This window comes from Arvicola amphibius, chromosome 5, assembly GCF_903992535.2.
Source record: "Arvicola amphibius chromosome 5, mArvAmp1.2, whole genome shotgun sequence".
In the NCBI taxonomy this organism is placed as follows: domain Eukaryota; kingdom Metazoa; phylum Chordata; class Mammalia; order Rodentia; family Cricetidae; genus Arvicola; species Arvicola amphibius.
The window spans coordinates 12,548,569-12,569,386 of record NC_052051.1 but is presented as its reverse complement, the minus strand read 5'-3'; the positions used below and the strand labels follow the sequence as shown (position 1 = coordinate 12,569,386).

The 20,818-nt window shown below is 51.6% G+C and overlaps 1 protein-coding gene across 1 annotated transcript in view; it reads right to left on the bottom strand.

The window, feature by feature from the left end:
- Nucleotides 1-20,818, bottom strand: part of Sulf2 (sulfatase 2) — an 82,104-nt gene that overhangs the window by 20,025 nt on the left and 41,261 nt on the right. Inside the window, 2 exon segments of the mRNA XM_042055091.1 lie at nt 64-233; nt 1,729-1,880. Of these exon segments, the coding sequence (XP_041911025.1) occupies nt 64-233; nt 1,729-1,880 (322 nt within the window).

Sequence of the window (20,818 nt, the reverse complement as noted above, 5' to 3'; positions counted from 1 at the left end):
GAATCCTGACCTGCCCACTCCTATGTTTACCAGTGACGCTGCCATGTTGGGGCCGAGACTTACATGTGCTGGGATGCATTGGGGAAGAGGCGTGAGTACTGGGGGGCCGAGTCTTCGGGGCCATGGGGAGCTGCGTGGCTGATGACCATGAGCACGGGCCTATGTGGGTACATCTTCTTGGATGTGCGGAAGAAGCTCACGCTGTCGTTGGTGATGAGGTCCGTGAGGTAATCCTGGGGAGGGAGAGGCGGGAGGATGGTGAGGACCAGGGGATTTTGACTGTTGCTTGTGTGTCCCACACTCAGGTAGGCATCAGGAACGGAGCTATGAACATGCCCTGATTGTAGTGGTATGTATTTGTATTTTGATAAATAAAATCTTGCCTGAAAACCAGAGGCAAAATTAAAGCCACTAGAGGTCAGGCAATGGTGACACACACCTTTAATCCCAGGATTTGGAGGTCAGAAGCAGATGGATCTCTGTGAGTTCAAGGCTACCCTGGGCTATACAAGATCAATGCAGAAACAACTCCAGGTGGTGGCGGCTCACACTTTTAACCCCAGTCCTAGGGAGTCACAGACTTCCCATCCCAGCACTAGAGGAAATATGAAATGAGAGGAGAGAGAGAGGCTTAGTCTGTTTAGTCTGCGGTCTACCAGCCTTGGCAGTGCTAAGACTTCTCTAGTGGTTTGGCTGTTTTGCTTTTCTGGTTTTCGGGTTGAACCCCAATTTCTGTCTCTGGGTGCTTATTATTCGTGCTATACCTGATAAGTGCCCTCCTGGAGCTGGTAGCAGGGCAGATAGCAGATAAGGAAATACAGTACACAGAATACCACTTCAGGCGGTGTTCATTGTCTCCTTAATGGAATCTAGGGTCACCTGGGAGACAGACCAGAGCGTGTCTGTGAATGGAATTATCTCCATTGCTTTAAACGAGGTGGGAAAACTTGTCCACTGCGGGTGGCACCATCCCTGGCTGGGGTCTTGGACTGTGCGGTGGGGAGGGGAAACTGAGCAGTAGCATGTGGTCACTGCTTCAGTCAAGCGTGGTAGCTTAAATGTCACTGGCTCCCGTAAGCTCACAGGGAGTGGCACACTGTAACTGTGGGAACAGGCTTTGCGGTCTCATATATGCTCAAGCCACACCCAGTGTCTCAGTTCACTTCCTGCTGCCTGAGGATCAAGATGTGGGACTCTCAGCTCCTTCTCCAGTACCATATCTGCCTGCATGCTGCCATGTCCTCCCATGACGGTAATGGACTGAACCTCTGAACCTGGAGTCACCCCAGTTAAATGTTTTCCTTTATGAGAATTGCTGTGCTCGTGGTGTCTCCACAGCAACAGAAAGGGAGCCAAGAAGTGAAGCCTGGTGTAGGAGAAGGGGTGGGGGGGAGTATGGCAGGAGGGACTGGCACCCTGCACGACAGACAGGACAGTGTTAAACACAACTGAATAGGGTCAGCCAAGAACCGGCTTGTGTTCACTTACACGTAATTGTAGACAGTGGGCATGGTAACAATCCCTACTTAGAAATAAAGGCACAGGGAAGGGAATTATTCAGTGTTTCACAAATGTTAGAGCTTGGTCTCCAGAAACTGGGCTGAAACAGTGAGGGGGGCCTCTCGGAGGAGGCGGCATTTGAGCTGACTCTAGGACTAGAGAGATGGAGGGAGCTGAGAGCAGGGCTCTCTGGCTGGGTCTGGGGAGGGCACCGTGGGGCGAGCTTACCGTGGAGTAGTCGGAGCCATGCTTCTCCTTCACCCCGTTCCGGCAGAGCGTGTAGTTATAAAACCTGGAGTTCTTGAGCAGCCCGACCCACTCCTTCCAGCCCGGCGGCACGTAGGAGCCGTTGTACTCATTGAGGTATTTTCCAAAGAAAGCTGGAAGGGAACAGAGGCACGTGAGAGAGCAGCAGACTTGGCCCTGGCATCACTCGGTGAGGATGACCAACCCGAGTGTTCACAGCCAGAGACCGATACACAGCCTCTTGTCTTTCGGCAAGAGGGGAGCCCAGGACTCCTTTTCTGCGGCATTCGCATGTGCAAGATGAAAGGTACAGCAGGATTAGAGGGAAGCATCAAGGTATTTTGAAATATGGCCATAGAAACACTAAAATAATTTACAGTAGATAATATGTTCTTTAAAAATTAAGGGATCAAAAGCAGGGGGTGGGGCTGGAGGGATGGCCCAGGGGTCCCAGCACAGGTGACTTACAATTGCCTGTGACTCTAACTACACACACACACACACACAAATAATTTTTAAGTAAAAATTATAAAAAATAAAAACTATATCAAAAGCAAAACTTGCTGAAGAGTTGATAATTTCAAAGTAGTGGTAAGTGCAAGTATTTAATTATGTGCTATCTGCAAGAAACTATAGCAGGGCCCTCGAACACCAGTGGCCTCCCATCCCTTCCTCACCCGCTCCTTTTCTCCCTCTCTCCCTCCCTCTCTCCCTCCTTCCTTCCCTCCCTCTTCTTCCTCCCTCCCTCTCTCTTTCTCTCTCCCTCCACCTTTTTTTCTCTTCTCACTCAACAAGGTCTAATACTGTGGCCCAAGCTATCCTGAAACTATGTAGACAGGATCAGCTTCAAACTCATGGCAATCCTCCTGCCTCAGCCTCTTGAGGACTGGGATTACAGTTATGAACCACGACATCCTGCTTAAAATATCAGTGATTTCCTATGGATAACAAAGTCCCAGATTCTGGCTCATGGCCTGTGAGCACAGCAGGAGCAAGCAGGTCGTTCCTGCTGTAGGTTAGTGAGAAGGGTGTCCCCGTCACCTCTCGTGGAGGTTTGGATGAGAACGGCTGCCACAGGCTCTTCCATTTCCATGCTGAGTCCCTCAGTGAACGGTTTGCCAAGATTAGGAGTGTCCTTGTTGGAAGAGGTGCGCCCTGGTTAGAGGAGGTGTGGCCTCGGAAGTGGGCTTTGCGGTTTCAAAAGCCCATGCTAGGATGTCTTACCCCCCTATGCCTGCTGCCTGTAAACCAGGATGTAGAACTCTCAGCTACTTCTCCAGCACCATGCCCGCTGCCATGCACCCCACCATGATAATTGGACTAACCTCTGAAACTGTAAGCAAGCCCCTAATTCAATGTTTTCTTTTATAAGAGTTGCCTTGGTCATGGTGTCTCTTCACAGCAATAGAACAGCGGCTAAGAAGCCCCCTTGTTCAGGCCTATGGATGCTCAGTCCCAGAAAAGTTGATCGTTTCCCAAGGGTTGGTAGGAAGGGGATCAACTGCGGTTCTTGCAGATAGCTGGGGTGTGCCGACTGGCCCAACACTTTGGAATCTCTTTGGCAACTGACTGTTCAACTTGAACATGGGCCCCGACCCAGCAATTTGGAACATGAGTGTTTACCCACAGAAAAGCATACACACAGTCATCAAGAGTTACCCAGGACATGTTGAGAGCAGCATACTCAGAAGGCAAACAGAAATAAGTAAGAGCTTCACTGCGGGGGAGATGGATAATGAAACTCTGGAGTATAAATATTTTGGTTTTTCAAGACAGGGTTTCTCTGTATCTTTGGAGCCTGTCCTGGAACTAACTCTTGTAGACCAGGCTGGCCTTGAACTCAAAGTGAGCTGTCTGCCTCTGCCTCCGAGTGCTGGGATTAAAGGCATGCGCCACCACTGCCTGGCCCAGTGATATTTCTAAAAAAGCTGTAATTTAATGAAATTCAAAAGTTGGGCAGAAGAAAATGCACAGTGTTCCGTTCTGGATGCAGGGAGGGGAGGAGGTTGAAGGGGCCTGGGAGGGTTTAGCACACCACAGCCCCAAGTCCCACGGTCCCGCAGTCCCACGGTTCCACTTTGTTTCTTGCAGACACAGAGGCCCCACTGGTGACTTTTGCGGAATGGTCATCTGGTCACTGTGTCCATCTGTGTCACACTAGTCAACAACGATGTCTGCTATTAACAAAAGCACCCCAATCTGTACTTGATCAGAAGAGGAGACATGGAGCTTCTCCCTGGGGATGAGGGGACAGACTTAGAGGTTGTGCACAGAGGTCATACCCTAGTCCTCTATTTCTAGACAGAGACGCCGAGGTCCCTAGTCACTCCACCAAGATGGAGGCCAGCACAGGACCTTGACTGTCTGAGGTAGGAAGGTAGGAGAACTCAAGGACACACAGATCGGAGATGTGCCCTGACCAGAGAGTGCCCAGTGGGTACTGGTGCAATACTCAAGATGAGAGAGGTTTGGAAGGGAATGCTCATAGGGAAGACAGGAGGGGCTAGGCTCCTGTGGGTCCAGAGGACAGTGTTGGGGCCCCTGTGTGTTGGACTTTTGAGAACAGAGCTGCAGCAGCCTGCTGCCTCAGGAGATAGGCGCTGCGAAGGAAACCTGGCAGGTGGGCTGGTGGAGAGAACTATCTCCTTGGAGTTTGGGCCACTGGATTCCAGAGTCCCTCAGGCACAGGACAAAGGGGGTCTGCTGAGGGCCCCTCAGTGCAGGGCGAGAGCCGGCTGCTCCTGAGAGATGCGGAGGAAATACAGCTTGCGAGGATCTAGGAGCACGGCTCCAGAGAGCAGTGAAACAGGAAGGAGGATCCGTCCATGGGGAGGTGGAGAGATGGACAGACGGAACCTGGTTGGTGGTGGTGGGGGCAGGAGGCAGCTGTGCCTTCCAAGTCCCAGGAGCTTCCAGTATTTATTATGAGATGTCGGACAGACGGAACCTGGTTGGTGGTGGTGGGGGCAGGAGGCAGCTGTGCCTTCCAAGTCCCAGGAGCTTCCAGTATTTATTATGAGATGTGATTAGGCCATGGGTGCCTCACAAAACAGCGACCGAGCATTCCTGGCTGGGGAACCAGAGTGACAGAATACTGGGAGGCAGGCAGATCTGGCTGCTCTCAGAGAGCGAGAACCCAATCTTCTTTTCCTATGGAGCCGGCAAGGTCACTGCCAGGATGGCCTAAGGCCAGGTCAGGATGCCCTGCCGTGCTCAGTTCCCCAAGTGGGCCTTCCATCCAGGCTGCTTTTGTCCCCTAGATAGTCCTGGCAAGTTCAGAGGGTGGTACTTCCAGTGTTAAAATGGACGACTCTAGGGGCTGCTAGATGGATACCCCTCCTCCATCGCCTAGGGCAGCCTCCTGGCCATGAAGAACCTTCCAGAACAAAATGTCAGTGATGCTGAAGAGGAGAAAGTGTGACCTTATTTAAAAAGGCTACCATCACCTAGCCCTGGAGCATCTCTGGGTTCTGGAACCACATTCTGAGAGCTAAAAAGGCCCTAGGAGATCAGGGATGCCTCAGGCCAGATCTAATCAGTCTGCTCAGTGACTCAGTGTCCTGCTCTTCATAGCAGTGACTCTGCCTTCACCTGTTCTATGCCATGACACGCCGGCCTCTTCACTCCCCATTGCCCCTCCTGCTTGAGAGCCCACATACATCAGGGCCAGCAGGCCCACCCACAGGCTAAACCACCTCTGTGGCAGTTAACCTTTGTAGAACACAGGGACAGAAGACATCAGCAATGGATGTGGCTGTGTCCCAATAAACCTTTCTAAGAACAGATGGAGGGCTGGATATCCTCCACGGGAGACAGTTTTGCTGACCACAAGCTCAGACAACTGGTGGGTTTGAATGGACCAACTGGGAACTCAGAAGCCCAACCCTTTTCTGGCTTATCCAGAGACAGAGAGATAGAGATAGCGATGGGCAGGGCAGGGGAATGGGTGGGGTGATGTTTTAAGAAAGAATTTTTAGAGAATGTGCATGGTGCTGGGGGTATTTCAGCTGGAGCTTGGAACAAGGCTCAGATGCCCAAATGCCATCAGGAAGAAGCCTTTCCACGTTGCCTTTACCAGACCGAGGTCGGTGCCCACTACTGCTATCATTCTTCTTTCTGTATTGGCTCAGAATTTCAACAAGAAGACTCCCCCCACCCCAGCCCTGGATACAAGGGCTGTGCAGGAGGTGCTAGGCAGTGAGAACCCACTCCTATTCCAGAGGGCCCAGGGTTTGGTGATCGGCACCCAATCTCGCAACTACATGTAACTTAGAGGCGCCAGGAGATCTGGCGCCCCTCTTCTGGTTATGGTGGGCAATTGCCACTTGTGGCATACCTCACACAAACACATTATATATGTGAATACAATTTAAAAACATATTATGGTTAAAAAATAAAATAAAGATGGAAAAGTATATATGTATAGGGATGGGAAAATGTCCTTTGGAAGCCACTGGGAGCAAGGGTGAAAAAAAAGGAGCCAGTTATCAATCAAAACCACAATGACATCAAATGGATTGGTGAGTTGAGCTAACAGCCCCAGGGCATGTATGGCTTCAGATCCATTCAACAACCCCTGTCATATTCTTACAGAACTGGTTGATCACCGACTGCACTTTCTGAGGAGGTGTTTAAGGACTGAGTCTAAAATGTGCCCCACAGGCTTAGTGTTTGAACACCTTGATCCCCAGCAGGTGGCGCTGTTTTGGAAGGTTGTGTCACCATGGGAACATGCAGCCTCACTAGGCACATGGACCACTGGGAGAAGGCTTGACAGGTATACCACTGGTTGTGTGGCAGGCTGAAAGACCACTGTGCCAGGCATGGAAGAACAGCAAGGCACAAGGAGTATGACAGAAGCAACCTGGCACATTGAAGAAACCAAGGAAGACAGAGGGGGAGGCGGAGGTGATGTCATAGGGAAAGGGGCTAGATCTTAGCTGCTTCCTGGAAGCTACAATGAGCAACAAAAAGTGGCCAGAGCCTCATGGAATCCATACCTGCCAGATGTTGTATTTCATGTTTTACATGAAAATGCCATGTCCCCAAAAGACCCAGGACCATAGCTTGCCCAGGAAGTACAAAACAGCTCCTTCCTGTGGCTGATGAGTAGAAACAGAGAAAGGTGGCTGAACCCACAGCAACACTGGGTTCCCTCCCCGCTCTCCTGGGTACCAGGCTGGGGATCCCCAGAGATCAGTGGCCCAGGTCTTTGTGATGCTGATGTGCACAAACTCCAGTGCTTGACCTGCCTAGCGGGATCAGGGAGCGGCGTGCTTCCTGCCTGTCCGCCGTACCAGAAATATCACAGTTCCTGTCTTCTCCTCTCGTCCTTTCTTCTTTCCAGCCTGGGACCTCGTGAAACCCAGAGAAGACCCTTATTATCCAGGCTCAACGAAGCCCCACAAATCAGGGCTTCAGTCAGAGGCTTTTAGTGCCAAATTAGATTTTGCTCTCATTTGATTAGATTTCCCCGGGCAGTTTTTAAAATGGTTATTCCGGCACTAGTAGAGGTAGGAGAAGCAGATTAGCGTGGGCCGGGGCTGGGAGTTGCAGGGAGAGAGGAGAGAGAGAGAGAGAGAGAAGAGAGCGAGAGAGAGAGAGAGAGAGAAGCTGGAATGAGAGCCAAGATGAGGCGCGCAGCCCAGAGGCGCGCAGCCCAGATCGTAACTAGAGCCTGGAAACTTGCTCTCTCAGAGTGGTGGTGGCTGAGATGGTACCTGAGGGAGGGGCTTGGGACTGGGGCAGGGCAATCTGGAAGCAAACTAAGGACTATGGCAGGTCAAGAAAGGCTAGAGACAATGTGTAAGCCAATACCTGTCCCCAGGAAGCAGGGTTAGACGGACATCCCCTGAAAGGGTGTGTCACAGGCTGCCTGTGAGTCAGGTCCAGGTCCTCCACTAGAGCGGAGAAACTGATTTGCGTGCTCTGTCCTGACTGTGGCTGTAATTCCTGGCTCTGGAGCCGGTGCACAAGCTTCAGCTAGCATATTACTGTACAAATGGCCTCTCCTACATGGTACACGCCTGCCACCCAAATGCATAAACTAATTGTGGAAAGGATAAACTGTGGCCAGGACATCGGGATCAAGGTCAAATGTGTCCCTTCTTGCATGGTCTACAGAGAACACATTGCCACACAAGCTATTCAGTTTCCTGAGTGGACTGTAGGGTTAGCAGCGGTGCTATTCCCCACACCCAGTGATGGGGCAGACACACCAGAGGGAATTCAGCGACAAAGGTCCTCTGGAGGAGACCAAGGCAGGCACGGAAAACACACAGGCTGTGCCACTCTCCTGGAAGACACCACTGGCAGCGGGAGGAGCTTAGCTGAAGGCAATCCTAAGTGACATCAACGAGAAAAGTGGACATGGCAAAAATAATGATCATACACGATACAAGGAACGCGGGGCCACTGACAGATTGTATGGGTCCATGTGCAAGCATTACACTGCTTCCTCCCGAAGAAGCGACATTAACCCCAAACAGGACAGGTAAAATGTCTCTGCGAAGAGCACTTGCTACAATGTCAGACAACCTGAGTTCAATTTCTGGGACCCACGTGGCAGGAGAGAAGAAACTCCTGAAACTGTCCTCAGACCTCTGCGTGTGTGTGTATGCACGCACACACGCAAGAATGTTAAGAAAACCAAAACCGACTTCAAAACCCATCACTTCCCAAATCCTCACGTGAAAGGAACTTATACAGAAATCCCACAGCACTGAAGGCAGCGTGCCCTCGGCAAATTTCTTATTCTTTCTTTATTTCCTGAAATAGGGTCTTGCTACATATCTCAGGCTGGCTTAGAACACTTGATCCTCCTGCTCAGCCTCCTGAGTGCTGGGATTAGTGGTCTGGGCCACTGTGCCTGGCTCTTTCATTCTCTAGCTAACCTCAGCTTTTCCATCTATAATGGAGATAACAGTGTCTCCCTCTGGGTGCCTGCTAACAGTGGTTTCAGGGTCCCTGTGGATATGATACACAGCACTTCCAGACCACAGACCCATACACAGAGTCCAGGACACTTCAGCCAGTCCCCCAGGTTCCTTATACCCATGCAATATGACATAATGCTCCACCCCCCCCCCCCCCCCCCCCCATGGCTAGTCATGCTCTCTAGTCTGGCCTACAATGACAAGAAGACCAATTCTAGGCATGCCCAGCAGACAGACACACTTGTTCCAACACTTCTGATCCTTGGTGGTTGAACGCACAGAGGTAGAACCTGCAGAAATGGCGGGCAGGGGTAGGGATAGGATGAGGGGGGAACCTGACTGTTTGACTGTTCATGGATATTGCTTAAAAACCCACACGATACAACTTCTTCATCACAGCCACATCTGGTCCGCATCCCACCAGCAGCGTCTTGCCTGTTAGTACCTGGTTCTAATTGATGCCAGATGTGGGAATCCACGTGCACACTCACCTTCCTCTGTGAGAGATCAACCCCACGTCCTTCCCTGCTCTGCCCGGCCCTACCCTGCCCAGAGCTTACCATTTGGAGCAGGCAGCTCAGCTGGCAAACGCCTCCCCTCCTGGGCTGTCTCGCTCCACTTGTCTGAGTTAAGGGCTGCTGGGGAGCCATTCACCGACTGATGGGAGGCACAAGCCCTTCTGTTATCTCTCCCAGCCCTGAAACAAACTCAAATTGCCTCATAACAATGCATTTGTGGTCTGGAAAACGCTGTGTCTTGCAGCGACCAGGGATAGAGATGAGCTGGCTGGAAGCCTGGGACTGGAGAGCACAGGAGGCATGGCTGTGGGTGTGAGGTAATGGAGGAGACACACGGGACTCTCAGAGGACACGTTTGTTGTTGTGTGTGGTGTATGGATGTATGTGCACATGTATATGTAGGGGTGTGTGTGCTTGTGGAGGCCAGGGGCTGACATGACGTTTATTTCCCTCTTTCTCTTCTTATCCTTTGAGATAGGGTTTTCCGTAGATTGGCTCACTGTGTTCACCAATTGGTCAGCATGGTTGGCCACCATGCTCCCAGGATCCTCCTGTCTTTGCTTCCCAGGGTTAGGATGACCAGTGTGTGCTACCCCACCTCTCTTTTTCGGTGGGCACTGGGGATTCGAACCTGGATCCTTATGATCAGCTAGCAGCATTTTCCCTTCTGAGCATTTCCCCAGCCCAGGGCACACACAGGCGTGTGTGTGTGTGTGTGTGTGTGTGTGTGTGTGTGTGAGAGAGAGAGAGAGAGAGAGAGAGAGAGAGCGCTCATGGCACCTGCTCCCCTTTACCCTGTGGCACAGGAAGCACTGTGACATAATGTAATCCTGCAGGGTGAGTGCATCTGTACCTTGGACCTGCCCTGCCAGCTCCTTGCAGACTGACCACAGAGGGCATCGTCCCTCTGTTTGGTTTGGCAGCGATGGCTGAGCACTATGGTCCATGGCTGTGCAGGAGACCGACACCTGTGAAAGGTGAGATGGCGCCCGATACATCCCGTGGTCTGCTGCAGGGCTGACTGGAGGGCTCGCTCAGCCTGCAGCATAGACCCTTCCTCCTTCCTTGGTCCCTGACCATCTGGGGGAGAACTCTCAACAGAGCTGTTTCAAGGACAGCAGCAATTTTGGCACAGGCATATCCTACACCAACCTCCACCCACAATGAACATCCAACAGAACTGATAAATAACCACTAAGGAGCCAGACCCACTGAATCACACTATGCATGGCTGACATTTCATTAAATACTTATTTTTGTGTGGCAGTTCCCTTCCGTATTGTGAAGCCAACACACACCCACATTCACACATGGTTTCTCATTCCTTCCCTTCCTTCTATAACCTTGGAAGAGCCACAGCCACCAACTTTAGTGCCACAGTTATCAAGTTTTCTTATCATCAGTTCAACACGCCCTCCTGTGCCTCAGGGACACATATGTGCCTAAGGCTGGGACATCAGGACTTACGGTGGCTCACACCTTGAGGTCAGAGACCTAAAGACAGAAAAGGGTGTTAGGTCCTAAGAAGCCACCAGGAGACCAGTGTTCAAGATCTGTACTCGAGTCCCCAGAGCCTGCCAGGGGCTCTTCCAACCCCTATGTCCAGGACTCATGAAGCAGGTGAGCACGCCAAACAAGGAAAAGCACAAAAAGAAATGAAAGGGACCTGGGACTCAATCACCACTGAAATCAGTGAACATCTACCTATCATGGGACAGTCATTGCAGACACTTAAAAATATCACCTCTGGTCCCAGATCTGCCCACCAGCAGCAATACAACCTGGATACATGTGTGGAAGGAGACCCACACCAGTTTATAAAATACTTTGCTTCCTTTGTGACTCTGGCGTTTTCTTTCCACAAGTTAAAGTGGCATCCAGACATGTGTGACTTCTGATTAGGCCATCCCAGGACGTAGGTACACCTCCCCCTTCATCTACTTCCTGCGGTAGCCATGCTGAATAATGGCTTTACCTGTAATTTTAACACATACCCAACAGAAGGGAAGTAGGTCCAGGAGTTCAGATCCCTCCCCTGGCTCCTGCAGTGGACAACCTGGACCTGTTGTCCCTGGTTTGGGGGGATGGGTCTCCTGTTCTGAGCGGCAGAGACAATCCCACTAAGCTGGGAGAGCTGGGGGGTCCCCGTGAACAGTTATAAGAAGGTGGCCTTTGACAAAGTCCAGGCTGCTGTAACTATTACATGTGATGTGCCCCAGGCCCGAAGTCTTCAGGTTTTTGGCAGACAAGCCGTCTGGGCTGTGGAGGCAGAGATGGAGCCCCATGGTCTCAGGCTGCACCCAGCTCTTCTGAGACTTGACAACCAGCTCTCTTTCACTCGGGGCTGCTGCTCACGAGACTACTGTTGCGGCTCACTCTGTTCGCATGGTGAACTGCCAGAGAGCAGGATAAATCAACTTAAATCAGCAAGGTTACACTCTGGATGGCGACACAGGAGTGTTTCGAAATGAGATGAGTGGAAGCTGAGAGAAAGACGGGGGATGGTTCCAGTCCAAGGAGCCGTGGGTATGAGAGTGAGGGTCCGAGGCTGCAGAAAAGCCCCCCGCCACCCCCACTGAGAGAGAGGCCTCTGCTGCCTGCCTTCCTTCCCTCCCTGTTTTGGAGACGAGTCCCTTGTAGCCCAGTCTGGTCGGGAAATAGCTCTGTCAGTAAGAATGACCTTGAACTTCTGATCCTCCTGTGCCTCTACCTTCTGAAGGCTGGAATCATAGGCATGTGCCAGCCTGCTTGTTTATGTGGGGCCAAGGGCTAAATCCAGAGCCCTCAACACAGCTCCTGACTGAGCCACAACCTCAGCCCCAGACCACTGCTAGGTTTCTGTGGTGGACATGTTTTCTTTCCCTGCCCGGCATGCGTTCAAGTACTCATCTTTGTACAGCTGGGGCGGGTAGGGAGCGCTGATGACTCCTGAGGAAGAGTGGGGCGGGGTCAGGAAAGTTACCAATGGCAAGGCGCGTGAACTGTGTTTTAGGCAGAGGCAAGTGCAAAGGTTCCAGGACAGGACCGGCCGTGCATGCTTAAAAACCAGCAGAGAGGGCCAGAGCCTCACATGATCAGGACTCAGAGTGAGAGGCAGCGGGAGATGTGAACGGCAAGCCCGCCGAGAAGGAGCTGTGGATTTATCTGAATAAGTCAGAACAGCCAGGGGACGCTTTAACCAGCGTGCCATTTTCCATTTTTTTTTTTTTTTTGTTGTCCTCTTTGGGGAGGAGGGGTGCTCGGCTAATCATCAGGGCGAGCCCATTCTATCAAGGCTACCTTTGCCCCACTACCTGCCTCTTCCTAGTGAGGCTGTGCTATGGAGAGGGGCTGGGTTGTCGATGACCCCAGGGCATCAGGCCAAGGCTGGGTGGAGGTGCAGGGGGACCTGGAGGGGGTGGCTTGTTTCTAAATGAATGCAGGCTCCAGCCTTCCCTGCAGGACTCAGGCAGCTGTAGCGAATGACAGGGCCCATTCATTCCCCAACAAACTAGTGAGCTGGGAAGGAGTTCCTAGCATCAGGGAGAGGCCTGGCCTGCTGAGTCATTATCAGGGTAACCTGGCCTTGACCTCTCAATCCTGCCTCAGGCTGAGTGCTGGAATTGTGGTTGAAACCACCACACCTTCATGCAGCGCTGGGGAGCAAACCCAGGGCTTCCTGCATGCTAGATGAGTGCCCTCCCAACAGGAGGCTACCCTTTCTCTTTTCATGTGTGTATGCATGTCTGTGGGGTGTGTGTGTGTGTGTGTGGTGTGGGAGAGAGAGAGAGAGAGAGAGAGAGAGAGAACTCAGAGGTGACGTTAGATATCTTCCTTATTTGCTCTCCACCTCACATATTGAGGGAGGGTCTCTCACATGAACCCAGAATTCGCCAATTCTACCAGCTTGCTCCAGGGATCTCATCTTCTTCTCTTGACACTGGTACTATAGGTGGGCTCATTTATCCTGACTTTACCAGGGTGCCAGGGATCTGACCCTTGTCCTATTTGCAAAGCAGACGCTCTAGCCACTAGGCCACCTCCTCAGCCCTCTGCTCTCTTAAGTGCAGACCTGTGCAGAAGGATGTGACAGAGGAGGGGTGGAGAATCCACAGGACCCTTACAGCAAGGCTGGAGGATCAGTCAAGAAGCAGTGTAAGTCATATATCACCTCAGGGGCGACAGCAGGTCACATCACCTCAGGGGTGCGACACTAATCGGACCCCTTAGAAGCTGCTCCCGGGGACATCTCACCAATGGCCCTTCCCATAATAACCAGTTTGTAAGACCCCCCAAAGAATTCACGGCTGAAAAAAATTTCCTAAACCAGTAGCCTCCCAAGATTGACAGAACGCTAGAACGGCAATCCTCAAGAAAAATAAAAGCTGGGAGGTTTCAAACAAAGGGAGGTTTCAATAGGAAACTTCCCCAGCATATCCCGTCAAGGAGACATGGGGTTGGCAGTCAGGTGCCCACCATGGAGACAGAGTCCCAGTGCAGGATGGTGGGCGCATGGCATTTGCAATTCAAATGCTGGCTGCCACTGCGTTGGGGATGGGGTTTTCAGAAATGAGGAATACTCTTGGGAAAGTTTTGCATTCAATTATAACATCGTATCCTGTCACGTCTAATGCTGGGAAACTGGAGCATATTAAAACGCTGCCAAAAACAAAAGCACAAAAACACAACCCAACAACCCTCCCTAATTCATAGACAAAAGAGAACTCAGGTTCAAGAATCAGAATAATAAGCATAAGATAATTCACAGCAGATGAATGACTTGGTGGGAAGTGTTAGAAGCCATGTGGACTGCAGAGCAGCCAAACAAAAGTCCCTTGCTTCAGGAAGCAGCCCAGCATCCTTTGTCACTGCCAGAAATGCTTGTATGGATTTGGTCCATAGGGGGTCTGTGCTTCCTTGAGAAAGGCTTAAAATCAGATGGCCTGGGGCTTAATCTCTCCCCTGGGTAAGCTTGGTGTAAACTTAGCCTTGTGGTCACAGAGTTAAAAACCAGTGGGCAGGCATGGAGGCACACAGCTATGATTCCAGTACTGGGGAGGTAGTAGTAGACACATTGCAAGTTCAAGGCTAGCCTGGCTACGTAAGACCTTGTCTCAAACACCAAATAAAATGTAGAGGTGCTTTGGGCAGTGAAGCCTTTCTTCTGTCTCATTCTACTGAAGTCAGGTTTGAGGGTGGCTCTGAAAGGGAGGCAGCAGACTGTGGGAGGTGAACATGTGAACCATACTGTGTCTCTCCAGATACCTGCTCTCACCCCTCGTACCCCTCTCTCATCCCTGGTACCCCCTCTCATCCCTAAGACCTGCTTTCATTCCCTGGTACCTCCTGCTTATCCCTGATACCCGCTCTCATCCCTGGTACCTGCACAGTGACCTTATCTGAACCCTGGCTTCTGTGATCAAATTCAGATAAGGTTACAGTAGGGTCAGGGTACCACTCCAGGTGAGTGGCCCTGGGGAATCTGGACAGAGATACCTGGAGCTGAGAGCCATGCGAAGACAGAGACAGAAATGGAGAGATGTGCTCACTAGCCACAAGGCGCTGGGATTTGGAGAGTTGAGGAGATGGGAATAGAAGTCCCTTGGAACTTTCAGAGCCTGACCGTGGGGACAGTAGATTTGGGACATCTGGCTTCCAGAACCATCGGAGGATAATAATCTCTTACTTTCCTGGGCTGTGACATTTGTTCTCTGCAATGCTAGGAACACTTGGCGTGGCCCAGGGACACTGTCAGGGCTCAAGTGAACACCTCGACCACCTACACCACACACCTTGTGCTCAGGGCAACTGAGGGCATTCACACCTGCTTCCTCTGCCTTTTCCTGTGTGTGGTATATGTATGTGTACATATATCATGTGTAAGTATGGAGGCCAGGAGACCAGGATCATGGATAATCTGTCCTCAATCACTCAGCTTCCCCCTCCAACTGTTGGCAACATTTATTTGTATTTTATTGTTTGTGTGTGTGTGTGTGTGTATTGGTGTATTTGTGGAGACCAGAGGACAACCTGCAGGAGTTATCCAACCTGCACCCTACCTCCCTGCCGTGTGGGGTTCTGAGGATCAAGCTCAGACCACTGCACCAGGCTTGGCAGCAAGTATCTTACCTGGCTGAAGCCATCTTTCCTGCCTCTACCTTAGTATTTGAGACATCTCTCACTGAACCTGAACCTCCCCAATTGGCTAGGCTGGCCAGCCAATGAGCCCCAAGGAGGTTTCCCATCTGGTCTCTCCAGGGCTCATGAGAGGCGTATGTTCCATGTCTGGCTTTTATAGGGGACCCAGGAATGAAATACAGGTCCCCATGCTTCAGCGGCAAGCACACTACTGACAGAACAATCATCTCCCAGTCCCTGCATCCTCTCCCTCTCAGGGGACTTTCTCCTCAGGAGTTTGTGGGGACCCGGTCACACCATCCTTGGGGCAGTGCACATCATGGGCATGGGGCGACTTACCATGTCCTAACACTGCTGTACTGAAGGGGAAACTGAGGCTCAGGGAAGAGGTCCCAACTCGGTCACAAAGTAATGTTAGAAGCTGGGGCCTGGTGCCCTCTCTTCTACAGATCTTAAAGAATGTTGAAGAAAGGGCTTAAGGTTTAAGGACTTAGGGTTTAAGGGAATTTGGAGACTCACAGGATTGGTTTCATGTGTGTATGTGTGAATATCTGCATGTATATATGTGCACTGCATCTATGTCTGGTGCAAATGGAGGCCAGAAGAGGGCACCAGATCCCCTGGGAAACTGAAGTTTACAGATGATTGTGAGCTGCCATGTGAGTGCTGGGAACCAAAACCTGGGTCCTCAGCAAGAGCAGTAAGTGCTCTTAACTGCTGAGCCATCTCTCCAGCACGTTTTTTGTTGTTCAGATGGTTTCACGTAGGCCCAGGCTAGCCTCAGACTTAATACATAGACAAGAATAGCTTGAACTCCAGATTCTCCTAGGATCCTCTACCTCCTATGGGCTGAGATTACGGAGTGGCCACCATGCTTGGCTCAGCTAAAGGATACTGAGCTCAATTACAAGATGCAGATGGTGACCGGGGAAGGCCCAGACCCCTGTGCCGAGAGGCAAGTCCCTCAGGGGAGGTCTTTACTGCTGAAGAGCCCAGACTGTAGGGGGCAGATGGGAACTCTGCTGTCACAGGACAGGCACCAGGGTGATGTGCAGCTGGACTGGGCAAGAAGAGAGCTCTGTGTGTGTGAGCGCGCATGCTCGAGTGTGTTCCTGTGTGCTTGTGTGCACTCAGGGGAGAGGAAGCCAGCAGCAGACAAGCAGAAGGGAGGCCAAGGGCAAAAAAGGCTGCCATTGTGAAGGCGGGGACAGCTGCACCAGGGCCCCGAGAAGCGTCCAGGACAGCTGAAGTCTCTCCTGCGTGTGCAGAAAGATGAAAGAGGTGATGGGGTGGGCTGCTGGCTGTGGAAGGGGCACAGGAAGCCATCCACGCACCCACTGTAGGCCAGGAGCTCTTGGGCCTGGGAGACATAGCCGGAAGTCAGCACAGACGACAAGCCATGTGGGAGAAAGGGTTAGATAGAGGAAGCAAGATCCAGAGCAGGGAGCCTGTCAAGAGGCGGGAGGGTAACAAACAGGGGAAAGCCAGATTCACAGATCCTGGCTGGGTCATGCCACAGCTCGGAAGGAAAAGAAACCGAGTAAGGAGATGAGGGACCGGGGTGTTCACAGAAGGGTCCTCTGGGGACACCGGAACACAGACCTGGGTGTGTGTGGGGGAGGGAGTTGCAAGCAAGTCATGAGAGTTTTTTAAAGATTCTGTAGACCAGTGGTTCTCAACCTTCCTAAGGTTGACCCTTTAATCCTGTTCCTCATGTTGTGGTGACCCCCAACCATAAAATTATTTCCATTGCTACTTCATAACTGTAATTTTACTACTGTTATGAACCGTAAGGTAAATATCTGCATTTTTCTGATGGTCTTGGGCGACCCCTGTGAAAGGGTCATTCGACCCCCACAGGGGTCATGACCCACAGGTGGAGAAGCACTACCGTAAAGTACAGAGGCCCCAGGTGTGTGCCCGATCCACTGACTGAACAACAGCAAGGAACCCCTGTGGGTGGAGCTACTAACAGGGATGGGGGAGGCCAAGATGGACAGAGGTCAGTTCCTAGGGACCCCATGCAGCTGTGGGGGGGTCTCCATCTTTAGCAGGTGGGAGTCTGTGCAGACAGCAGCAGGAGGTCCTGATGGGGACTGCCCTGCTTGCTGTGTGGAGGATGGAAAAGGACCAGGAAGGACAGACCTTGGGGATGATGATGGGACTGAGAAGCCCGGGGGATGGGATGAAAAAAATCAAGCCTGGCTCTAAGGCCTTGGCCTGAGTGAACGGCAAGTTGGAAGTGCCAAGGGAGAGCCAGCAAGCAGCCCCAGGGAGGGGAAACAGCGAACAGAGGTCATGCTGGGCATGGTGGGTTGACACATGGGGACCCCAAGAGAGATTCCAGCGGGCAGGTGGACACAGTCTGATGGAGCTCACAGCAGGACAAGGAGATAGGAGAGGGGGCGGTCACAGAAGGAAAGTAATATGGTGGGCATCCTGACTCGAAAGCCTCTTCAGAGGCCTATGCACATGTTCACACACATGACTGCCTTCATGTAGCAGTGATTGTCAGGGTGCTTCGTGACAAACCCTCCACATCCGGGCCTCTGCAGGTATTAGCACACCAAGGCTACAGTGTGGCAGCCACCCACAATCAATGATGGAACCTAAGTCCCTCAGTCGGTGTCCTTCCCCAAACTCTGTGAGAAGAACGAAAAGAACTGGGCTACATAGTACAATCTGAAAACTGCCTGTGGTCGTTTAAATGTAATTGGCTCCCATAGTATCATAGGGAGCAGCACTATTAGGAGGTGTGGCATCGTTGGAGTGGGTGTGGCCTTGTTGGAGGAAGTGTGTCACTCTGGGGGTGGGCTCTGAGCTCTCCTATGCTCAAGATACTCCCAGTGTCGTAGTCCACTTCCTGTTGCCTTCTGATCATGATGTAGACTGCACCATGTCTGCCTGCATGCTGCCATGCTCCCTGCCATGATGATAATGGGCTGAACCTCTGGATTGTAAGCTGTCACCTCAAGTAATGATTTCCTTTATATGAGTCACCGTGGTCACTGTCTCTTCACAGCAACAGAAACCCTGAGTAAGACAGCACCCCAAGGAGAGCCTGACAGAACGTGAGCTTCTAACGAATGGTTAGCTCAAGGTTCCCCAGAAACATTCTAGAACACGAGTGCAGGGGTGCACAGGGTGCACCACCATTGCCACTCCAGTCTAGCAGGCATGGGACTATGTGGGGCTGCTGAACTCAGATGGCTGTATGGAGAGGGAAGACTTTAGCTGTATCTGGCTGGTAGAAAGTGCTGGAAAGGGCTCTTTATCCCCCACAGCAGCATCTGGAAATCTGAGATCGCTGCTCCAGTCTCCCTACCTCCCTCACAGCCCACTGTGTCTTGTCAGGGATTCACGCTGGGGACATGCAGCACAACCAGGGCTGCTGGTGGCTCGCCCTGAGTTGAGGGGGCCAGGAACACAGGGAAATGATGAACAGGCTGTGGGTGCTTATGCAGGATATGCAAGCTTCTAATTCGACGGGAGCCATAGCCAGAAACTTCCATTTGAAACCCAGCACCTCTGGCTTCAACCCTTGCCTGTCCCTCACAAACACGGGCGATGCAGACGCAGGCTAAGGGGCTGAGCAGTGAGCCTGCTGATCTTTTAAGAGAGGCGGGACGTGAAGTTAACTGGAGTGGCGCCAGAAGACCACCGGGCCAGTGACCGACAGTAAGTCTGTGTCTGGGCTCAGTGAAGCATGCTGTCAAACAGAGCCACAAGGTAACACACACAGCCTGGGGAGGCGGCTGTCAACAGGGGCCAGAGGGGTCCTCAGAGAGAACCAGGCTCCTCGATCCTTGGGAAAACATGTTGAGGTGAGGACATGAGAGGACCTCATGTCACGACACCTGACATTTGTGGCACAAATTACATGTTGTCCAACAGAGACTTCATAGTCTGTGTGCTTCAAAACATCAACCCATTGCAGTTAGAGCCAAACCTTCATTAACAGTGTGGGCTGGGGCGGGGCTCAGTTGGTAGAGTGCTCGCCTAGCATGTGGGGGCTCACACAGCACCACATTAACCAGGGAGGTAGAGGCGGATGGATCAAAGGTTCAAGGTCAGTCCTGGAAATACAATGATTTGGAGGAGCATCTGCAAGTCTCTGCCTCAGAAATTAAGTTATTTTCAAAAAGTGCTTTTTTCTTTTATAATTAATTAATTTTATCTTATGTGCACGAGTGTTTTGCTTGCATGCATGAATGTTTATCATCTGTGTGCCTGGTGCTCATGGAGGTCTGAAGAGGGCATTGGATGCCCTGGAACTGGGGTTACAAATGGTGCTGGGAACTGGACCTCGGCCCTCTAGAAGAAAGGCCAGTGCTCCTAACTGCGGAGCCATCTCTCCTTCCCCCCCCCCCCCCCGCAAATTGGTTTTTTAAAATAGGTTCTCCCACAGCCAGGCTGTCCTTGAACCGCTTAGTGTTGGGAGGTTACATGAAGTACTAGGCCAGCTAGCTTCCTTTCCTTTTCCCTCCTGCCTCTTCCATCCGCTTCTTCTTCCCTTCATTTCTTCCTGACGAGCCTCAAAACTCAGTATGTAGCAGAGGTTATCCTTGAACCTCCTGAGGCCTCTGGCCTCCAACCTGGAAGCTGGGATTACAGACTTGCATCACCAAGCCCGACTGTAGCTTCATTATTTCCTTTAAGCTGGCTCCATTCGCAGCCCTCTGCACTGTGAAACATTGGCATCTGTCTTCCTCAGCTCAGCTGAGTCAAGAGCGTCACTAATACAAATGGTTAAGGACAGAGGCTGTGACTGACAGACTGTTTTCAGCAGCACAAAGACCTACCTAGAGGAAGACTACATCTCCCAGGTTCTTCTGTAGCCATGTGAGCCCACGGATCTTCATTCTCACCAGTGGGAAGTAAGGAGGAATAGGGGGCTGAGCTGTGGACCAGATCCTGGATCGAGGCCACAACGCAGCAAAGGATTCAGATTGAGAGCCATAAGCAGCAGGTACCTCCCTCAGCCAGAATTAACCCTAACCCTAGAAGCCACATGGATGTTGGGTTTAACCTGACTCACAGCCAGCTAGGACAACTGACCTTCTGTCCCTGGGGGACACAAGGAGTACAAAAATAAACCACGTGTCATACAAATCTTAGCAGTGAGCCTCAGCCTCAGCCCATGGCTTATATTCTTATTTTGAGATAAGTCTCACTAACTTGCCCGTGATGACCTTGAACTTGTGATCCTCCTGCATCAGCCTCCCTAGCAGCTGGGATGACAGGCGTGGCATGACGACCGTCTGCTTTCCGGGTCATTCCTTTTCTCTGTTTCCCATGTGACTCCGGCATGGACTTTCACTCCGTCATCAGTTTCTGTTTTGATCATGCCACAAAACTTCTCACTTCAGGACTCTTCCAGAACCCTTGTGAGGGTGTGGTCTTTCTGCCTACCAGGTGACCAGGCTGATGAACACTTTTGGGGGCCTTACTATTCACCTGGTTTCCATGTTTCCATTTCAGCCAGAGCTGTTGAGGACACAT